This window comes from Jaculus jaculus, chromosome 10, assembly GCF_020740685.1.
Source record: "Jaculus jaculus isolate mJacJac1 chromosome 10, mJacJac1.mat.Y.cur, whole genome shotgun sequence".
Lineage (NCBI taxonomy): Eukaryota > Metazoa > Chordata > Mammalia > Rodentia > Dipodidae > Jaculus > Jaculus jaculus.
The window spans coordinates 12642641-12665154 of record NC_059111.1 but is presented as its reverse complement, the minus strand read 5'-3'; the positions used below and the strand labels follow the sequence as shown (position 1 = coordinate 12665154).

The 22514-nt window shown below is 43.5% G+C and overlaps 1 protein-coding gene across 1 annotated transcript in view; it reads right to left on the bottom strand.

Moving 5' to 3' along the window:
* Nucleotides 1–18681, bottom strand: part of Hacd3 (3-hydroxyacyl-CoA dehydratase 3) — a 42719-nt gene extending 24038 nt beyond the window's left edge. Inside the window, exon 1 of the mRNA XM_004662551.2 lies at nucleotides 18485–18681. Within this exon, the coding sequence (XP_004662608.1) occupies nucleotides 18485–18571 (87 nt within the window). The 5' untranslated portion in view covers nucleotides 18572–18681. The remainder of the gene's footprint in view (nucleotides 1–18484) is intronic.
* Between the last annotated feature and the right edge of the window lie 3833 nt (nucleotides 18682–22514).

The following is a 22514-nucleotide window of genomic DNA, read 5'->3' as shown; positions in this document are numbered from 1 at the left end:
CTTCACAAGCAAGCTCTTAACCACTAAGCCATCTCTTCAACCTGGCACATGCTTTTAATTCTAGCACTTGGAAGGCAGAGGTAGGAGGATAGTGAGACCTACCTCGAAAAAAAAAATTTTTTTTAAATAAACTGGGCATGGTGGCGCATGCCTTTAATCCCATCACTAGGAGGCAGAGGTAGGAGGATCACCATGAGTTTGAGGCCACCCTGAGACTACATAATGAATTACAGGTCAGCATGGGCTAGAGTGAGACCCTACTCAAAAATAAATAAATAAATAAGTTTTTAAAAAAAGAAAATAAAAAACAAGAATCCTCACTTCTGATTAAGATGGCAGTGTAGGTCAGCATGGGCTAGAGTGAGACCCTACCTCAAAAATAAATAAGTTTTTAAAAGAAGAAAATTAAAAAAAAAAAAAGAATCCTCACTTTCAATTAAGATGGCAGTGTAGGTACCATGCCAAAGCAGTCTAGGGGGGAAAGCCAAAAAAAAAAAAAAAAAAAAAAACCAACAAAATACACACTTTTACTAAACAGTGAGGTCTATAGGAAATTGAATCAGCAGTGGAGAAGGAGGAGAGATCCAAAGCATCCAGAGCCCACACAGGCCGGCAGAAGTGGCTCCAGCAGGTCCACGGACCGCGGTGGCTCGGCTTGAGCCGTGGGACAAGCCAGGTGAGGGGAGTTTCCACTCACTCCGGAGCTCTCTGCAAACTCAAGAAACATGAAGGGAGAGCGGCAGTGAACGGTGGAGGAGCTCAATCACAAGGTAGAAGAACACGTGGAACAGCAGGCAAACTAAAGCAGCATCAGCAGCCTCCCCCCACCACCACCAGTGCCCAGCTCCAGAGAGCAGAGCAGCGGTCCAGGGACCTGGCCACGCCAACTTGAACCCACAGCAGGACCAAAGCAGGAGCAGCGGTAACTGGGATTACACCAAGGAAGGGTCTCACCTGATCACAAACTGGCTTAGAACCCTCAACAGATCATAAATCTTAACCTCCTTGTTATCAGGATTAAGGGAGTGGGTGAGGCATCATACAGCCTAAGGGACAGATAGAGGATCTGGTTGTCATAATACCTACTCTTGGATAAATACTCTGTGCTGTTTTTCATTGAAAGTGTACATTGTTTAGTTAAATTTTAGAAACTATCTGTATTTGGTTATACTCAGCCTACTTGAAGACTCTCATAGCAGGCAAACCCAACACCTAGGGTCACTTTTGTAGATACTCTGAGTCTTGAGAGCCACACCTAGCACCTTAAGCTCCTACCCTGAAGTTATATAACATCAGATTGATTGATACATCTAATAATACCCAGCTAACTAGAAAATCCAATCATTAAATAATCCAGGGTGCAAAAATATATACATTATAACACAACAAACACCAAAAATCAAGACAATATAAATCCACCAAAAAGTATTAGTGCATCAGAAATGACCTCCAGTGAGAACAAGTTAGAGGAAATGCCTGAAAAAGATTTCAAAAAAATGATTATAAATATGTTCAAAGAAGTCAAAGAAGAAATCAAAGGAATGAATGAGGAAATCAAAGGAATCAAAGAAAACAAAGGACACCAATAAAGAGGTCGATACTAGACATAAATAAGGACACAGAAATAATAAAGAAAAATCAGCCAGAATTACTAGCAACGAAGAACAGAGTTAATGAAATAAAAAACTCTGTAGAAAATCTCACCAGTAGAATGGATGAAGGGGAGGACAGAATATCTAAGCTAGAAGACCAAGTGGCAGATCTAATACAGTCCAAACTATTAGTATGAAAATCTGAAAGAAATGGATGATTTCCTTGATTTATATGTCCTACCTAAATTAAATCAAGATGAGATTAATAAATTAAATAGACCTATAACAAGCATGGAAATCCAAGCAGTTATCAAAAATCTCCCAACTAAAAAAAGTCCAGGCCCAAATGGATCTCCTGCTGAATTTTACCAGACCTTCAGGGAAGAACTAACACCATTGCTTCTTAAGCTTGTCCATAAAATAGAAAAAGGAGGAATTCTATCAAACTCCTTCTATGAAGCCAGCATCACCCTGATGCCCAAACCAGGCAAAAATAGAACAAAAAAAGAAAATTAGGGAAGAGAAAGGAAGGGAGGAGGGCACTTAATAGATTGATATTGTATATATGTAAGTACAATGATTGTTATGGGGAGGTAATATGATGGAGAATGGAATTTCAAAGGAGAAAGTGTGGGGGGGAGGGAGGGAATTAACATGGGATTTTTTTTATAATCATGGAAAATGCTAATAAAAATTTAAAAAAAGAAAGAAAATTACAGACCAATCTCCCTCATGAATATAGATGCAAAAATTCTCAATGAAATATTGGCAAACAGAATACAAGAATATATCAAAAGATCCAGCCCCACTGCACCTTAAAGTATACATGTCACCTTCAAGGTTTTATAATTGCACTGTTTGTTTTATGTATGTGCAGATTAAAATTATTGCTACATTTGAAGAAAATAAAATTGCTTGCTTCTATGTAATTCCTGTCATTCCAGGAAATTGACTTTTCCAGCTACTGAATAGAATTTGTTTTAACAACCTCAAAAAAAAAAAAAAAAAAAAAAGAATATATCAAAAGATCATTCACCCTGACCAAGCAGGCTTTATCCCAGAGATGCAGGGATGGTTCAACATACACAAATTGGTAAGTGTAATACATTATATAAATGGACTGAAGGACAAAAATCACATGATCATCTCATTAGCCGCAGAGAAAGCGTTTTGACAAAATCCAACATCTCTTCATGATAAAAGTCCTACAGAGACTGGGAATAGAAGGAACATATCTCAATATAATAAAGGCTATTTATGACAAGCCTACAGCCAACATATTACTAAATGGGGAAAAACTGGAAGCTTTTCCACTAAAATCAGGAACAAGCCAAGGGTGTCCACTGTCCCCACTTTTATTTAATACAGTACTGGAAGTCTTAGCCGTAGCAATAAGGCAAGAGATGCACATAAAAGGGATACAAATTAGAAAGGAAGAGATCAAGTTATCATTATTTGTAGGTGACATGATTCTATATATAAAGGACCTAAAGACTCTACCAGCAAACTATTAGAGCTGATAAACACCTACAACCATGCAGCAGGATACAAGATAAATACACAGAAATCAGTAGCATTCCTATATACTAGCGACAAACACACAGAGAATGAAATCAGAGAATCACTCCCATTCACAATTGCATCAAAGCAAATAAAGTATCATAGAATAAACCTAACCAAAGACGTAAAGGATCCCTACAATGAAAACTATAAAACACTCAAGTGAGAAATTGCAGAAGACACTAGGAAATGGAAAAACATCCCTTGTTCCTGGATTGGAATAATCAATATTATGAAAATGGCAATCTTACCAAAAGCAATCTATACATTTAATGCAATACCCATCAAAATTCCAAAGGCATTCTTCACGGAAATAGAAAAAACAAAATTCATTTGGAATCACAAAAAAACCTCGACTATCTAAAATAATACTGAGCAACAAAGATAAGTCAGGAGGTATCACCATACCTGATTTGAACCTATACTACAGAGCCATAGTAACAAAAACAGCGTGGTACTGGCACAAAAGCAGATATGTAGATCAATGGAACAGAACAGAGGACCCAGATGTAAGTCCAGGTAACTATAGCCAAAAATACTCATTGGAGAAAAGACAGCCTCTTCAGCAAATGGTGCTAGGAAAACTGGGTATGTATCTGCAGAAAGATGAAAATAGATTCTTCTCTCTCTCCATGCACAAGAATTAAGTCCAAATGGATTAAAGACCTTAACATCAGACCTGAAACTCTGAAACTGCTAGAGGAAAAAGTAGGGGAAACCCTTCAACATATTGGTCTTGGCAAAGACTTCCTGAATATAACCCCAATTGCTCAGGCAATAAAACCACAGATTAACCACTGGAACCTCATGACATTACAAAGATTTTGCACTGCAAAGGACACTGTGAATAAAGCAAAGAGGCAACTTACAGAATGGGAAAAAATCATTGCCAGCTATATATCTGATAGAGGATTAATACCTAGGATATACAAAGAACTCAAAAAGTTAAATAATAAGTCAAACAAGCCAATTAAAAATGGGCTATGGAGCTAAATAGAGAGTTCTCAAAGGAAGAAATACGGATGGCATATAAGCATCTAAAAAAATGTGCTACATCCCTAGTCATCAGGGAAATGCAGATGAAAACTACATTGAGATTCCATCTCACTCCTGTCAGATTGGCTACCATCATGAAAACAAATGATCATAAATGCTGGTGGGGATGTGGCAAAAGAGGAACCATTCTACACTGCTGGTGGGAATGCAATCTGGTCCAGCCATTGTGGAAATCAGTGGGGAGGTTCCTAAAACAAGTAAAAATTGATCTACCATACAACCCAGCTATACCACTCCTAGGCATATATCCTAAGGACTCATCCATTTCCTTAGAAGTACATGCTCAACCACATTTATTGCCATTCAATTCATAACAGCTGGGAAATGGAACCAGCCTTGATGTCCCTCAACTGATGAGTGGATAATGAAGATGTACCACATTTATACAATGGAGTTCTACTCATCGGTAAAGAAAAATGAAGTTATGAAATTTGCAGAAAAATGGATGGACCTGGAAAGGATTATACTAAGTGAGGTAACCCAGACCCAGAAAGCCAAGTGCCACATGTTCTCTCTCATATGTGGATACTAGCTACAGATGATTGGGCTTCGGCAGGAGAAGGAAAATACTTGATAGCAGAGGCCAGTAAGTTAAAAAAGAGATATAAAGGGAAGAGAAAGGAAGGGAGAAGTGTAATTAATAGGATGGTATTGTATATATGTAAGTACAAGAATAGATTAACGGGGGTGAAAAGGCCCAAAGTGAGGTCAGGGGAAGAGATTGAGTAAAGGAAAGGCGGAGGGAGGGCTAATCAAAATCTAAGAGGATGCAAATAAATCATATGGAATCCTCCGGTTTTGGACAATGGAACACTCAGGAGCCATAGATCATTGTTAGAAAATTTTCAGTGCCAGGGATGGGATGCCTTCCAGTGAGTTGTTGGCCAGGGAGGTGCCTAATGCCCCCAAAACATTATAGGCCATTGCCGAGGCCCTTGGTTTCCCACCAGGAGTAGATGATAAAACCCTATTGCTGAAGACTCCACATACTTGGGCTGCAAGGCCACTGAGAAATCCTGCTGGAACTGAGCTGATAACCTCCTCCATGTAGACCAGCTGACAGAAAGCTGGAAGAAGCCATTCTACATGCAGTTCAATGGGAGAAAGAGATGCCACCAGTGAGGATACTCAACAGTGGACACTGCAAGCCTTTTAATTGGCCAACCAGGCCAAATGAGCCAATGGTGCAATAGTGGCACATCTATCATGGTAGAAACCAACTGCCCTCCAATTGGACTGGAGGCCTGCTCCATGGGAGGGAAAACATCCCTGATATTGAAAACTTAAAACAGGGTAGTCATGAGCCCTAGGTGTGTAACATCTGCTGATGTCTGGATAAATGTATATAGTATGCTTATCAAACTGCCCAGTAAGCACTTCTCTTAATATTTATACCCTTATATTAATGCTACTCTTACTTTGGGTAGAGAATCTTCTCTTTTCAGTTGGCAGTGACCTTGGGATGACTCAGAAGGTATCATAGTGCTGGAAAGAAGTGACTGGAGTACTGAGTAACATCTCGATCAAACCTTCGAAGGCTCGGGGTCTAATGTGGAAGAGGTGGCACAAAGTATGTAAGAGCCAAAGGAAGGGTAGGACTCCTTACAACGTGCTCCCTCCAGACATAAAATGGCCTGGATATCCATGACCTCACAGTGCCTGACACTACCTACACAAGACCATCATAAGAGGAGGAAAAGATCATGACATCAAAATAAAAGAGAGACTGATTGAGAGGGGGAGGGGATATGATGGAGAATGGAAATTTAAGGGGAAAGTGGGGGGGGTATTACCATGGGATATTTTTTATAATCATGGAATATGTTAATAATAATTGAGAGAAAAAAAAATCCTCAGGAGCCAGGCATGGTGTCACATGCCTTTAATCCCAGCACTCGAGAGGCAGAGGTAGGAGGATGGCCATGAGTTTGAGGCCACCTTGAGACTACAAAGTGAATTCCAGATAAGCATGGGCTAGAGTGAGGCCCTACCTAGAAAAACCAAAAAAAGTCCTACTCCCAAACCTCCTTCACCACATTCCAGCATCCCACTGATCCCATCCATAGATGACTCCACTGGTCTGTAATTTATCCTTTCTTATCTCCTCTGAGTGACTGTGTTACAAAGAGAAGCAAAATACACTTAGATATCTTATATATTCTTTTAAAAATTATTTATTTATGAAGGGTGGGCCAAGGCCTCTTGCTGCAACAAACCCCAGATACGTGCATCACTTTATGTATCTGCCTGTACACAAGTACTGGGGAATCAAAACGGGGCCAGCAGGCACTGCAAGCAGGTGCCTTGAGGAGCAGAGCCCAATTTAGATTCTCTTCTATGCCTTTCTTCTACACAGAAGTTAACATACACTTTACATCCTTCTGCACTTTGCTCTCTACCTGAATGCCTCCCCGTCAACTCACACAGCTCTTTCTCACTTTTAGACGCTGTTGTTAGCATTTGAATGTGTGCACTAGCAGTGTGTCTCCTCTTCTGCGTTCCCTGTGATTCAGTCAACTCACTCTCAAACCACAGCCCCATATCCTTTAAAAGAATGGCCTCCTTGGTCACAGTGGTCTCTGAAGTACAGGACACCGTCTACACCACAGATTTCTTTGTTCTCTCCTGCCCACCACAAGGAAGAAAAAAAAAAAAGTCTTTAAAAGCATTATCTACATCATCTTTCCTTCTCTGTCATAAATTCATTTATTTTGCTGTGCTGGATACTGAATCCAGGATCTCACTCATGCTAGGCACTGAGCTCTATCCATAGCCCATACGTTTATTTTATATTGTTTTATTTTGCTTTTTCCAGGTAGGGTCTCATTGTAGCCCAGGCTAACCTAGAACTCACTCTATAGTTCCAAGCTGGCCTCAAATTCACAGAGATCCTCCTACCTCTGCCTCCCAGGTGCTGGGATGAAAGGTGTGCGTCACCATGCCCGGCTAAGGTTACTTTTTTTTTTTCTTTTTAATTTTTATTTATTTGTTTGAGAGCGACAGACACAGAGAGAAAGGCAGATAGAGGGAGAGAGAGAGAATGAGCACGCCAGGGCTTCCAGCCTCTGCAAACGAACTCCAGACACGTGCGCCCCCTTGTGCATCTGGCTAAGGTGGGACTTGGGAACCGAGCCTCAAACCGGGGTCCTTAGGCTTCACAGGCAAGCGCTTAACCGCTAAGCCATCTCTCCAGCCCCTAAGTTTACTTTTTTAACAACTTTTATTTAATTTTTTTTTATTTTTAATTTTTAAATTTTTATTAACATTTTCCATGATTATTAAAAAAGTCCCATGGTAATTCCCTCCCTCCCCACCCCCACACTTTCCCCTTTGAAATTACATTCTCCATCATATTACCTCCCCATTACAATCATTGTACTTACATATATACAATATCAACCTATTAAGTATCCTCCTCCCTTCCTTTCTCTTCCCTTTATGTCTCTTTTTTAACTTACTGGCCTCTGCTATCAAGTATTTTCCTTCTCCCGCAGAAGCCCAATCATCTGTAGCTAGTATCCACATATGAGACAGAACATGTGGCGCTTGGCTTTCTGGGCCTGGGTTACCTCACTTAGTATAATCCTTTCCAGGTCCATCCATTTTTCTGCAAATTTCATAACTTCATTTTTCTTTACCGGTGAGTAAAACTCCATTGTATAAATGTGGTACATCTTCATTATCCACTCATCAGTAGAGGGACATCTAGGCTGGTTCCATTTCCCAGCTATTATAAATTGAGCAGCAATAAACATGGTAGAGCACGTACTTCTAAGGAAATGAAACGAGTCCTTTGGATATATGCCTAGGAGTGCTATAGCTGGGTCATATGGTAGATCAATCTTTAGCTGTTTTAGGAACCTCCACACTGTTTTCCACAATGGCTGGACCAGATTGCATTCCCACCAGCAGTGTAGAAGGGTTCCTCTTTTTCCACATCCCCGCCAACATTTATGATCATTTGTTTTCATGATGGTGGCCAATCTGACAGGAGTGAGATGGAATCTCAATGTAGTTTTAATCTGCATTTCCCTGATGACTAGTGACGTAGAACACTTTTTTAGATGCTTATATGCCATTCGTATTTCTTCCTTTGAGAACTCTCTATTTAGCTCCATAGCCCATTTTTTGATTGGCTTGTTTGATTCCTTATTATTTAACTTTTTGAGTTCTTTGTATATCCTAGATATTAATCCTCTATCAGATATATAGCTGGCGAAGATTTTTTTCCCATTCTGTAGGTTGCCTCTTTGCTTTTTTCATTGTGTCCTTTGCAGTGTAAAATCTTTGTAATTTCATGAGGTCCCAGTGATTAATCCGTGGTTTTATTGCCTGAGCAATTGGGGTTGTCTTCAGAAAGTCTTTGCAAGACCAATATGTTGAAGGGTTTCCCCTACTTTTTCCTCTAGCAGTTTCAGAGTTTCAGGTCTGATGTTAAGGTCTTTAATCCATTTGGACTTAATTCTTGTGCATGGCGAGAGAGAAGAATCTATTTTCATCCTTCTGCAGATATATATCCAGTTTTCAAAACACCATTTGCTGAAGAGGCTGTCTCTTCTCCAATGAGTATTTTTGACATTTTTATCGAATATCAGGTGGCTATAGCTACTTGGGCTTACATCTGGGTCCTCTATTCTGTTCCACTGATCTACATGTCTGTTTTTGTGCCAGTACCATGCTGTTTTTGTTACTATGGCTCTGTAGTATAGGTTAAAATCAGGTATGGTGATACCACCAGCCTTATTTTTGTTGCTCAGTATTTATATTGATTTTTATATATAAATAAATTTATATATATATGTTATATATATTATGTTTTTATATATTTATATTATATTATATAGATATTATATATACTTATATATATTATATATTTATATTTATTTATGAATTTATTTTCAAGCAGAGAGAGAGGAGAGAGACAGAGTGAATGGGCATACCAGAGCCAACAGCCACTACAAACAAACTTCAGATGCATGTACCCCTTGTGCATCTGGCTTGTGTGGGTCCTAAGGAATCAAACCTGGGTCCTTTGGCTTCACAGGCAAACACCTTAACTGCTAAGCCATCTCTCCAACGCTATTTACTTTTTTTATGTTTGTTTTTATTATTACAAGTGTGTGTGTGCAAGGTTTCTCACCATTGCAAGTGAAATGTCAGAAACATGCACCAGACCCATGTACCCATTATGTGCCCAATTATGTGGGTGCTGGGGATCAAACCCAGGCCATCAAGCTTTACAAGTGCCTTTAACCAATGCACCATTTCTCTAGCCCTTACATGTACTTTTTTTTCTAAAATATTTTATTTGTTTGAGAGAGAGAGAGACAGAAGAAGAAGAAGAGAGAATGGGTGCACCAGGACCTCCAGCTACTGCAAACAAACTCCAGACACATGTGCCCCTTTGTGCATCTGGCTATGTGGGTCCTGGGGAATCGAACTGGGGTCCTTAGGCTTCACAGGCAAACGCCTTAATGGCTAAGCCATTTCCCCAGCCCCTTACGTGTACTTTTAAATCCACTTTGATCTAGCCTTCCTGTCCACCATCCCCAGAAAGTGTTCTTACCAAGTCCATCAATAATCAGCACGTTGCTAAACACACATCTCAACTCAGATGACTCAACTGGCCAAAGCACTGGCCACAGCTGACCACGTCCCATGGAAATGCTTTCTGCAGTGCACCACAGGGCACCGTCTAGATTTTATGCCTCATAGGTAGCTACTCCTACCTCCTCTGCTCACCTTCTAGATTGGCTAATGCCTCAGCACTCTGTCCTGTGCTACTTTTCTCAGCTTTTAAGATCTTTCTGTCTTCTATCATAATTGACATATTAAATGTTTGAAGTGTTAAAAGACTCAGAGTTTGGGACCCATATACCCTGGCCCTTGCCACCCCCAAAACTCAACAGATGTAGCCTACTGGGCTCTTTCCTGAGCAAGTCCCACCCCTTCTCAGGCCAATAATAAGCCAGGGCAGCATTTTCACACTCATTCTTCTCTCACTTACCTACCTTTTGGGTTTTGTTTTGTTTCTTGAGGTAGGGTTTCACTGTAGCTCCAGGCTGACCTTGATCTCACTATGTAGTTGAAGGCCAGCCTCAGACTACATGGTGAATTCCAGGTCAGCCTGGGCTAGAGTGAGACTGTACCGCAAAAAAGAGAAGAAAAAAAAAAGTCAGGCATGGTGGTGCACACCTTCAATCACAGCACTCAGGAGGCAAAGGTAAGAAGATTGAAATGAGTTCAAAGCCAGCCTAGGACTGCAGAGTGAATTCTAGGTCAACCTGGGCTAGAGCAAGACCCTACCTTGAAAATTCAAAAATAAATATAATAATAATTAAATATTTTAAAATTTAAAGAAAAGCTTTCAAATAATAATTTAAAAAGTAGGTATTACTGCTTAAACAGTAGTACTTCTCCTTCACCGTGTATAAAATAATGGTGCATTTTGTAATCATATCACAAAAATTCTATTTTTCACCTCAAAATACTGCCCTAGACACTGTGGTTATATAGCTACCTGACTAGTTCATATTTTTATTGTATCAGTTATTGAATACAAGAGTCTCAAACTATGATGTTCAAAAGGGGGACTCAGTCCTGGCCATTAAGCCTACTCTCTAGGCTTAACGATTTTTGCGAAGTCCAATCATCTGCTGTTGCTGACTCCTGAACTAAATGCTAACAGCTGGCTCTCCTTTCCTTCCCCTACATGAAATCCTGAATAGCAGTCTTGTTGCTGGGACAAGACACCAGGCCAGCGGCAGTGTGTGGAAGGAAAGGGGATCTTCTAGTTAAGTACTACATCAGCAGAGGGAAAATGGAACGAGGTCAGTGCTGCAAGCGGGGCTGGGCTATGACACCCCAAGGTTTCCCCCCAGCAGTACACCTTCTTCAGCAAGGCTCTACTCCCAAAGGCTCCACCAGCTGTGGATTGAGCATGAGGCTTAACCACAGACAGATGAAGCTATGGGGGATAGCTTACACTCAAACTACCACGTCCTGACCAAAGCTTTATGGATAACATGTTTCTCTCCAAATGTACCTTGACTCTCCCTTTCCACTGTCATCTCTAGATTGAGCCACCTAATCATTCACACATTATTTTAACAAACTCCTTAAAAATGCAAGCCAGGCATGGTGGCACACGCCTTTAATCCCAGCACTTGGGAGGCAGAAGTAGGAGGATCACTGAGAGTTCGAGACCACCCTGAGACTACATAGTGAATTCTAGGTCAGTCTGGACTAGAATGAGACCCTACCTCAAACAAACAAAAAAAGCTCCAAATTTCCATTCAACTTCTTTTTTTATTATTCATTTGAGTGTGACAGCTAACGAACTCCAGATGCATGCGCCCCCTTGTGCATCTGGCTAATGCGGGTCCTGGGGAATCAAGCCTCGAACCGGAGTCCTTAGGCTTCACAGGCAAGTGCTTAACTGCTAAGCCATCTCTCCAGCCCCCATTCAACTCCTTTATGACCCACAGAGCAGCCAGAATCCGGCCCCCCCCCCCCAGCTTTTTTTTCCCTAGGCTAACACTCTGCTCCTGAGCTACATCTGCAAGCACCAGAATAATGTTGCTTTCATTTTTAATACAAATCTTAAGACGTAACTCTTTGGCTTAAAGCTCTTCAATACTTAGTTTCCCATTGTTGTTCCAATGAAATCCGAGCTCCTTACCATGGCAACGCAATTCTACATGACCTACATCTTGCCAACCTGCAACCTCTGCTCTAACTGACTTCTCACTTAGTACACTTCAAACATACTAATGTCCTCTCTGCTCTCGGAACCCACCAGGCCCCAGCCCATCCTTCAGTGGGTGCACTTGTCACATTACCCAACCTCCAGCTTTCTTTCTTTGTGATGCAAGGGACTGAACTCGGAGCCTCTCATGCATGCTAAGAACACAGTCTTCCATGAGCTGCTTGGCCAGTCCTATCCCCAGCCTCCTGCCTAACTCATTTGATACTCTGGATTTCACCTAACTCAAACATTACCTTCTTGATGACGCTGTTCTGACCACTTGATTTAAAACCGTCTCTACCAACTACTTTTCATTTCAACACTCTCATTTCCCTCCTAACATTTATGTAGGTGCCTGTTTTATTCATTAACTTACCTCATCTGTCTCCCTCAAACTGAAGGCAGCGGCTTTATGTTGTACTCTACAAAGGATCTCGTACTTGGTTCTGGGCCGGAACCATTACAAGTGTTTAACAGTTACCAAATTACTTAATTTTCTGCTTTAAGTGTTTTTGTGTTGTGGTTATAAATAATTTCGACTTACTGAATTCTTATTATGAAATAATTTCAAACAATTAGTCACTGAAAAACAAAGCAAACCACACACCTATTACTTGTTAGCATCTTGTTTTATTTGCATATATATATATATATATATATATATATATATATATATATATATTCTTTTGTAAAAGTAATGGTTCAATGACTATAAGCAAGATAAAGCAATAGAATTGTGCTTTTTTATGTTCCTGAAAACTGGGACAGTATTTAGCTACAAGTTCCTGCCCATGTTTACAAAAGAATAAATAAAATAAATAAAGAAATAAAGCAGACTTGGGTGGGGTACACTCAATCCTACTGCCCTTTCCCCCTCTAACATATCCCATCCACACAGCACACTATTATTCTAGAACCGGAGTATGTCACTCTACTTACCACTTACACCATGTGGACTATTCATAACCCCACTTTATGTGTTGCACAAAACTTCATTCTTCAACTTTCTTTTTCTTTTTTTTTTTTTTTTGGTTTTTTGAGGTAGGGTCTCACTCTAGCTCAGGCTGACCTGGAATTCACTATGGAGTCTCAGGGTGGCCCTGAACTCACGGTGATCCTCCTACCTCTGCCTCCCGAGTGCTGGGATTAAAGGCATGTGCCACCAGGCCCGGCTCTTTTTCTTTTTAAAAAATATTTTTTAAGAATTTTATTTATGGGGCTGGAGAGATGGCTTAGCGGTTAAGCACTTGCCTGTGAAGCCTAAGGACCCCGGTTCGAGGCTCGGTTCCCCAGGTCCCACGTTAGCCAGATGCACAAGGGGGCGCACGCGTCTGGAGTTCGTTTGCAGAGGCTGGAAGCCCTGGTGCGCCCATTCTCTCTCCCTCTATCTGTCTTTCTCTCTGTGTCTGTCGCTCTCAAATAAATAAATAAATAAATAAAGGTGTGTGCCATCACACTGGGCCTTGTTTAAAAAAAAAAAAAGGAAAGGGAAAAAAATGACAACAAAAAAAAATTTATTTATGTATTTGCGACAGAGAGAGAGATAGAGAAATACGCAGGTAGAGAGAGAATGGGCGCACCAGGACCTCCAGCCAATGCAAGCAAACTCCAAATGCGTGCGCCCCCTTGTGCATCTGGCTTACGTAGGTCCTGGGGAATCGAACCTGGGTCCTTTGGCTTTGCAGGCAAGTGTCTTAACCACTAAGCCATCTCTCCAACCCTCAACTTGCTTTTTCTAATGAGACTGTTCTAAGCTTTAACTCTACTGAAGAGGTGATTCGGCTCCATTCATTTTAGCTACTGTATGATGTGCCATTGTACTATCGTACCGGTTTGTCCATTCTGGTCATAAACACTGAGGCTCTTTCCAAGTTTTTGTTGCGATGAGCAGTCTATCTCTTTGTGCTTAACTATGAGCGCCCCAACTCTACTGACACAGGTGATTCTGCTGTTCTCCAAATCAGCTCTTACAATTACTGATGACAAATGTATTAAAAATGTCTCACAGCCAAACATCTGCACCACCAACTGGTACTATCAAACACCTTTTCACTCTGCCCAAATCTTGTGTGAGAAGTACCCTATCGTTTACAAGTCCCTCATTAAAACCAAGGGTTAGCACCATCTCAGGGGATTGGTCATTCTTTGACCTGCTTATGTCATCTGCTCTTTTTCCTACTGGGTAACTCAATCATTTTTTTATTCATCTGTAGATGCTCCTTGAGTGGTCCTGATGCCAGGCAACTGTCAATGACACCTGCCGAAAACACTGCAAGTTTGTACTGCTTGCTGTTTGTCTTTAGGGTTTGTGTCTTTTTAATTTCTTTAAATTTTATTTATTTGAGAGAGAGAGAAAGAAAGAGGCAGAGAGAGAGAGAGAATGTGAGTAGATGCACCAGGGCCTCCAGCCACTGCAAACTCAAGACACATGTGCCACCATGTGTATCTTGCTTATGTGGGTACTGGGGAATAGAACCTGGGTCCTTGGCCTTAGCAGGCAATCACCTGCTAAGCCATCTCTCCAGCCCCAGGTATGTGTCTTGTTTCTTATGACATTCTTCCCTGTCCTGGGATCAGAGTCTTCAACACGTTCTTCCAGCAACTTTACTCCACATGTTCAGTCACTGACCCACCCCACATTGATGCTTGTGAATGTTGGAAGCAGTGTATTTATTATTTTGCCTTTTCCTATCTGGACTAACTACTGTCCTAATCCAATTCCCTGAGTGGTTGACCCTTTCTCCATTAGTGTGTAAAACCATCTTTATCATATGATATGTTTTCCTATGCAGACAGGTCTGTTAACAGACTCCACTCTGTGTCACTGCCCTTCCCATCTAACCCTCTCATGCAAGGTTTAGTATTAGTACCATGGCATAATAGTCACAGGCTTCAACATGTACAAACACTCTTAAATCCATTACCCAATTTAAACATCAAATGGCCCTGTAAGAATCAGATGTTACTAGTCACGTTTACTGAATGAAGAGACTGAGAATTATAAAGCTTAATCGAGTTACTTGTAATCACCAGATTGCAAATGGACCAACAAGGACACAACCTCATACCTTCAGTGACTACTCTCCATTATTCTCTGGTAGGTAAGGACAAAAATGGTTTCTTTAAGCTGGGTGTGGTGATGCATGCCTTTAATCCCAGCACTCGGGAGGTGGAGGTAGGACAATCACTGATTGGCTGTGAGTTCAAGGCCAGCCTGAGACTACACAGTGAGACCCTACCCTGGGAAAAAAAAAAAAAAAGGTTTCTTTAAAACAGCTGTGCACTCTGTATACATGCAACAGACACAAACAGAAACCATGGTGAAGAAACGCTTTATTTAGCAGCTACGGGCACTGGGACGAACCAGTCCATCACGCTCTCTCACGCACACAGCTCTGGTCAGAAGTCACCCTGGCCCTGCTGCCTCTGCGCGGTTACTCACCACTACTGAAGTTGGTATGGCCACAACTCCCTTGCACTGTATCAGTAGTTTCTTATCTGTCACTAGCCCTGCAGCTCCAAGGACAGAGAGAGAAGTGGCAACCAGGCCCTGGTGTGGGCCAGGCTAGAAGAAGCAAGGGGGGGTGTTGGAGAGCTGGCCAAGAACCTAGTTCCTAAAGGCACAAAACACTAGGTGTTCCTTAGGGGTGGCTTGTATTAAACAATAGAAGAATTGTTTCATCCCAAGCCAAAAGCACTCATTTCAACAGAAACTTCATTGACAATTGATAAAGAAACAAAAAAGGCAGCTCTTGGCATTCAGAAGTACACCTGGTATGCACAGCTAGAACATGGTAATCTCGCATCAGGAGTAGCTACCTCACAGAATAACCGTAGGAATGATTATGCAAGCAAGTCTTTTTAAATATTTTTTTTTATTTGCAAGCAGCAGTCTGTGAGAGACAGAGAGAATGGGCGCACCAGGGCCTCCAGCCGCTGCAAATGAACTCTGGCTGCCTGTGCCGCTTTGTGCAGCCAGTTCTGTGTGGGTACTGGGGAATTGAACCCAGGCAGTTAGGCTTTGCAAACAAGCCCCCTAACCGTTAAGCCATCTCTCTAGCTCGATTATGCTGTTTTGTTTATTTTTATTTATCTACTTGAGAGCGACAGACAGAGAAAGAGGCAGAAAGAGAGAGAGAGAAAATGGGTGCACCAGGGCCTCCAGCCACTGCAAACGAACTCCAGATGCACGCACCCCCTCGTGCATCTGGCTAACATGGGTCCTGGGGAATCAAACCTGGGTCCTTTTGGGTTTTGCAGGCAAATGCCTTAACCGTTAAGCCATCCCTCCACCCAAAAACTTTTAAAATATTTATTCATTCACTTATTTCAGGGAAGCTGATAAAGACAGAAAATGACTATGGGAGCCGGGCGTGGTGACACACGCCTTTAATCCCAGCACTCACACTGGGAAGGCAAAGATAGGAGGATTGCTGAGAGTTCGAGGTCAATCTGAGACTACATAGTGACTTCCAGGTTAGCCTGGGCTAGAGTAAAACCTTACTTCGAAAAACCAAAGAAATAAAGTGACTATGGGCACACTAGGGTCCTGCAAATGTACTCCAGACACATGTGCCATTTGGTGTATCTTTGCAAGTGTCTTTAACAAGTTCTCCAGCATACCCACCCCACACACACAGACATTGTTTAATTCTTCCTCTGAAAGAAAATTTCACCTGTTTCTTCACCTTCACATTTTTTTCACTAACATTTCAAACATACATCTCCATTTTCTAAATATGCCAAATGTGCCAGGCATGGTGGTGCATGCCTTTAATCCCAGCACTCAGGAAGCAGAGGTAGGAGGATCGCCAAGAGTTTGAGGCCACCCTAAGACTACATAGTAAATTCCAGGTCAGCCTGAGCTAGAGTGAGACCCTATCTCGAAAAACCAAACCCCCCCCAAAAAAAACTCTTAAAATAAAAAAAAAAATGCCAAATATGATTAACACATGTATTGATTTTTGTTAACTAAGAGGTTTAGATCTTTCAAGAAAAATAATTAAGTGCATTTTTTCATTTATCCAACCAATTTGCACTTCTTTTTATCATTACCCATCCCTCCCTTAAAAACCATATTTTCTGCTTGTGGCTCCAAAAATATGCCAAAAGACTATCTTTATCACATGGTACACACTGAGACAGGACGAGCCTGAGCTTATTGAATCTGGTCTGCCATTTGCTCTACTTACCTAAACACTTAGGGGGCCTGTCGGAAAACACTTTCTGTACTTTCTTATTGACTGTTGGAAGAACTCTTACTAGATAGGGGCTTCGATCCTTGTCAACAAAAGACTGTTGGTTTGGTTTGGTTTGGTGTTTTTCTTTCGAGGTAGGGTCTCACTGTATCACAGGCTGATTTGGAATAGTCCCAGGATGGCCTCAAACTCACGCGATCCTCCTACCTCTACCTCCAAGTGCTGGGATTAAAGACATGCACCACCACACCGGGCCCAAACGCCTTTAATCCAAGCACTTGGGAGGCAAAGGTAGGAGGATCGCCGTGAGTTCGAGGCCACCCTGCTACTACATAGTGAATTCCAGGTCAGCCTGGGCTAGAGGGAGACCCTACCTCGAAAAAACAAAAACTATAATAAATAAAATCCAACCTCATACTCAGTACCTACACTTTGCAAGATAATATGCCAGATGAGCCGATGGGCCAAACAAATGTCTGATTCAGAGGGAGAGAGAGCGTTCAATGTAGTGAATTGCAGATGAGGACCATAGACGTCAAGGAGATGCGTGAAGAAAGAACATTCCAGACCAAAACCAAAACAACGGAAGGTAGAGAGTTCCGTTTCTTGCCTTCTCAGGGGGTTTGGTTTGCTCACACTGAGGGGCAAATGGGATGCGGCAAAATGCTTAATAGAACTTAATTTTTTTTAAGGCACCTGAGCTCCCAGCCTTCAAATGAGGGTGGACATCATTTCCTTGGGATCCTAAGGATTTTTCAACTAAAAGTAGAATGATCTTCATCACTAAACGGTTGGGAGGACCCCCGCCCCCTCCGCAACACACGCACACACTCAAGGCAGCAACGAGCCTGGAGAACGTCCGGGAGGAGGAGGAGGAGGAAGGCGAGTCTGTCTGGACCTCTCGCCGCCCAGCAGGCCACTGTCACGCCGCACATCAGCCCAAGAGCCCATCCCACGTCCCTACGGGGCTTCAGCCAAGCCGAAGGCCGATCGCCAGGCCTCCGGGACCGGCCTAGGGCTCCAGCAGGCCTCTCTGGCTGTGAACAAAGAGGCGGCCTGGGAGGAGGGCAGCCCTCGCGGAGCCCGCGAAGGCACCTGCAGCCCTGGGAGGCGGGAGGTGGGTGGAGTCGTGGGGTGCGGGGGGCCGGGGTCTGTGGGGAGGAGCGGGACCAGGGAGGGCCCAGGCACCGAGCGCGCCCACCGCCGGCCCCGCTGGCGCACTGCGGGCTCCCCGGCACGCACCCGCACCCGGGAGTGCGGGGCAGCCGCGGCGGCGAACCCGCGAGCCCGGCGCCCCCTCCTTTTTTTTTTTTTTTTTCTTAATTTTTTACCTGCACGTCACTCAGCTCCACGCGCAGATACAGCTCGCGGTGTCGCTGAGCCCAGTAGACGTGCGGGGTCAGCACCTGATTCTCCATGGCCGGGAAGCCCGGGGAGCCTCGCCTGTCCCCTCCCGACGCAGGCCGCAAACACGCCCACCCCCCGGACAGCGGCGCTCGGGAGCACGCAGCCCCGCAGCCTGCACTAGCCCCAAACTCGCCGCCCGCGCCTGCGCAGTGAGGGGCCGAGGGGCGGGCGGGGCGGGGCTTCGGCGGCTGGGGGCGGGGCGTGGGTCACGTGACTGCGCCGCTTGTCCTGCGGCTTCGGGATCTGAGCCTGCGGGGGCCAGGTGCTTCCCGCGCCTCAGTAAGAAGGCTCCTGGAAAGAAGGGGTTTTTGTTGTTGTTGTTGTTGTTGTTGTTTTTCTGTTTTGGTTGGTTGTTCTGTATTTTGGATCTTTTTCTTTTTTTTTTTTTCCGAAGTAGGGTCTCACTCCAACTAAGGCTGACCGGGAATTCGCTATGGAGTCTCAGGGTGGCCTCGAACTCACGGCGATCGTCCTACCTCTGCCTCCCTAGTGCTGGGATTAAGGGCATGCGCCACCTCGCCCGGCTTCCGGCTGTTTTTTGAGTGTTTTTTTAAATAATAAATTATTTATTTGAAAGAGATTGAGAGAGAGAGAGTGGGCACTCCAGGACCTCCAGCCACTGCAAGCAAAGTCCAGACGCATGTGTCACTTTATGCATCCTGCTTACAGGGGTCCTGAGGAATCAAATCTAGATCTTTAGGGTTGGCAGGCAAGTGCCTTAACTGCTAAGCCATCACTCCAGCCCTGTTTTTGTTTTTGTTTTGGGTTTTTTTTTTTGGCTTTTTTTTTTTGGCTTTTCGAGGTAGGGTCTCACTCTGGCTCAGACTGACCTGGAATTCACTATGTAGTCTCAGGGTGGCCTCGAACTCTCGGAGATCCTCCTACCACTGCCTCCCGAGTGCTGGGATTAAAGGCGTGCGCCACCACGCCCGGCCCTGTTTTTGTTTTTTGAGGGAGGGTCTTGATCTAGCCTAGGCTGACCTGGAATTCACTAGATAGTCTCAGGATGGCCATGAATTCACTGCGATCCTCCTACCTCTGTCTCCTGAGTGCTGAGATTACAGGTGTGCACCATCACGCCTAGCCTGGAAAGGAGTTTAAAAGCAAAAACAAGTTATTAGGTTCAGAGAAGGCCCACCAGCATGGGAAGAGAGCTTGGACTTGTGTTTTTGCAAAGGTGTGTCCCATTCTATCATGGGTTAAAAAAATATTTACTTGGTGCCTAACATGAGCCTGAACCTAAAGACCACTTTGTCACTCTGTGAGCCTGGCTTTATGCGGGTACTGGGGAATCAACCCTAGCTAGCAGGCTTTGCAAGCAAGGCCTATAACCCCTGAGCCATCTTCCCAGCCCCTGACCTTCAACACTGGAACAAGAGCAAACATATATTAAAAAGAGACTCGGAGCCGGGCGTGGTGGCGCATGCCTTTAATCCCAGCACTCGGGAGGCAGAGGTAGGAGGATTGCCATGAGTTCGAGGCCACCCTGAGATGACAGAGTTAATTCTAGGTCAGCTTGGACCAGAGGGAGACCCTACCTTGAAAAAAAAAAAAAAAAGACTCGGGCTGGAGAGATGGCTTAGCGGTTAAGCGCTTGCCTGTGAAGCCGAAGGACTCTGGTTCGAGGCTCAATTCCCCAGGACCCACGTTAGCCAGATGCACAAGGGGGCGCACGCCTCTGGAGTTCGTTTGCAGTGGCTGGAAGCCCTGGCGTGCCCATTCTCTCTCTCTCTGCCTCTTTCTCTCTCTGTGTCATTCTCAAATAAATAAATTAAAATGAACAAAAAAAAAGAGAGAGAGAGAGAGAGACTTGACTGGGGCTGGAGAGATGGCTTAGCGGTTAAGCGCTTACCTGTGAAGCCTAAGGACCCTGGTTCAAGGCTCGGTTCCCCAGGTCCCACGTTAGCCAGATGCACAAGGGGGCGCATGCGTCTGGAGTTCTTTTTCAGAGGCTGGAAGCCCTGGCGCGCCCTCTCTCTCCCTCTATCTGTCTTTCTCTCTGTGTCTGTCGCTCTCAAATAAATAAATAAATAATTTTTAAAATTTTTTAAAAAAAGAGAGACTTGATTGATCCAGTGAAGAAAAAAAAAAGCACCTCAAAATTAAAAAAAAAGGAAATCCCAAATTAAAAAAAAAAAAAGAAAGAAAGAAACTTGAGCTGGGCATAATGATACACACCTTTAATCCCAGTAGAGGTAGGAGGATCACTTTAAGTTCCATTTCAGCTTGGGCTACAATAAGATCTTAACTCAAAAAATAAAAATAAAAAAGAGTTTGGGCAGAGTATCCTGTGGATATGAATAAAAGAAAGAAGAAAGAAAGAAAGACCCGTGTGAAAACGATGGGGACTTCCAGGTAAGATGGCAGCATAGGAGCCACTCCAAACCAGCCTAGGGAGGGAAACTAAGCAGAAAAATAACAAAACACACTCTTCTACCAAAAAGTGAAGGTGTATAAGTTATTAGCAACCATAGCAGAGAAGCAAAAGAGATGGAGATCTTCCAGAAAAAAGGAAACTGGCCCAAATTCTGCTGAGGGACCAGCAGCCCTCATCCTCACACCTGCCTGCCGGGCCTGTGCAGAGCTGCAGGAACAGAAACCTGGTGGAGGGATTTCCCACTCCAGTTAGCCTCCTGGCAAAGTCGAGAGACCTGAGGAAGGCAGCAGGGACCAGCTGAGCAGCTAAGGGGCAACTCCAGGCATCCTGTACTGTCTTCCATCCTTCAAATGTCAGCGTCACAGCGAACCACCAGAGAACTTAATAAACCCCCAGCCACAGGCCATCCAGCACAGCCGATCAGAACACCAGATCCACAGTGCAACACCAAGGGGTCGAGGTGGGCACTCAGCGTTGGTGAAAATAGAAGCCATCCCAAAAGCTAACAGGGCCTACTGACACAAAAGCAGGTTCATAGGCCTGCACTGGAAGTGCCGATCTCTCTTTCCATGACAGAGCAGGTTGTGGTTTACATATTCTTGGTCAGCTTTACCAATCTCAAATAAGCTGTATTTGAGGGTTTACTACTATTGCCTTTGACATTTCCTGATTCATAGGGCCTTTGTCTTTTTCTTCTGTCATTATTGGGGGCAGCATATGACTCCGCCCCAGGGTGACCTGGAAGCCCTTTCAGATCAAAAATCTCAGCCTCCCAATTTACAGGATTAAGGGTGTGGGGCAATACACACCCCTAGATTTGGCTTTATTAGATTATCTGTTTGCTCAGTTGAATTTTAGAATTTGCCAGTAAATTGCTCCACCCAGTCTACTAGAATACTTGAATAATAGGCATACTCAACACCTAGGGTCACACCTGCTGTTTCCTTGGAGTATAAGAACTATACTTGGCACCTTAAACTCCTATGCTGAAGGTATATAAAGTTGGATTTACACAGCTAAGAACACTGCAGATAATTAGAAAACTCAAGCATCAAATTAACTGAAGATACAAAAATCTCTATAATATAAAAAACACAATAATCAAGACAATATAATCCCATCAAAAACTATAAAATCTGGGCTGGGGAAATGGCTTAGCAGTTAAGGCATTTGTCTGTGAAGCCTAAGGACCACAGTTCGTTTCCCCAGGACCCACATAAGCCAGATGCACAAGGGGATGCATTCATCTGGAGTTTATTTGCAGTGGCTAGAGGCCCTGGCATGCCCATTCTCTCTTTCTATCTGGCTGTTTTTCTCTCCCTCTCAAATAAGTAAATAAAAATACCTTTTGGGGCTGGAGAGATGGCCTAGTGGTTAAGCGCTTGCCTGTGAAGCCTAAGGATGCCGGTTCGAGGCTCGATTCCCCAGGACCCATGTTAGCCAGATGCACAAGGGGGCACACGCATCTGGAATTCGTCTGCAGTGGCTGGAAGCCCTGGCGCGCCCATTCTCTCTCTCTCTCTCTCTCTGCCTCTTTCTCTGTCTGTCGCTCTCAAATAAATAAATAAAAATAAACC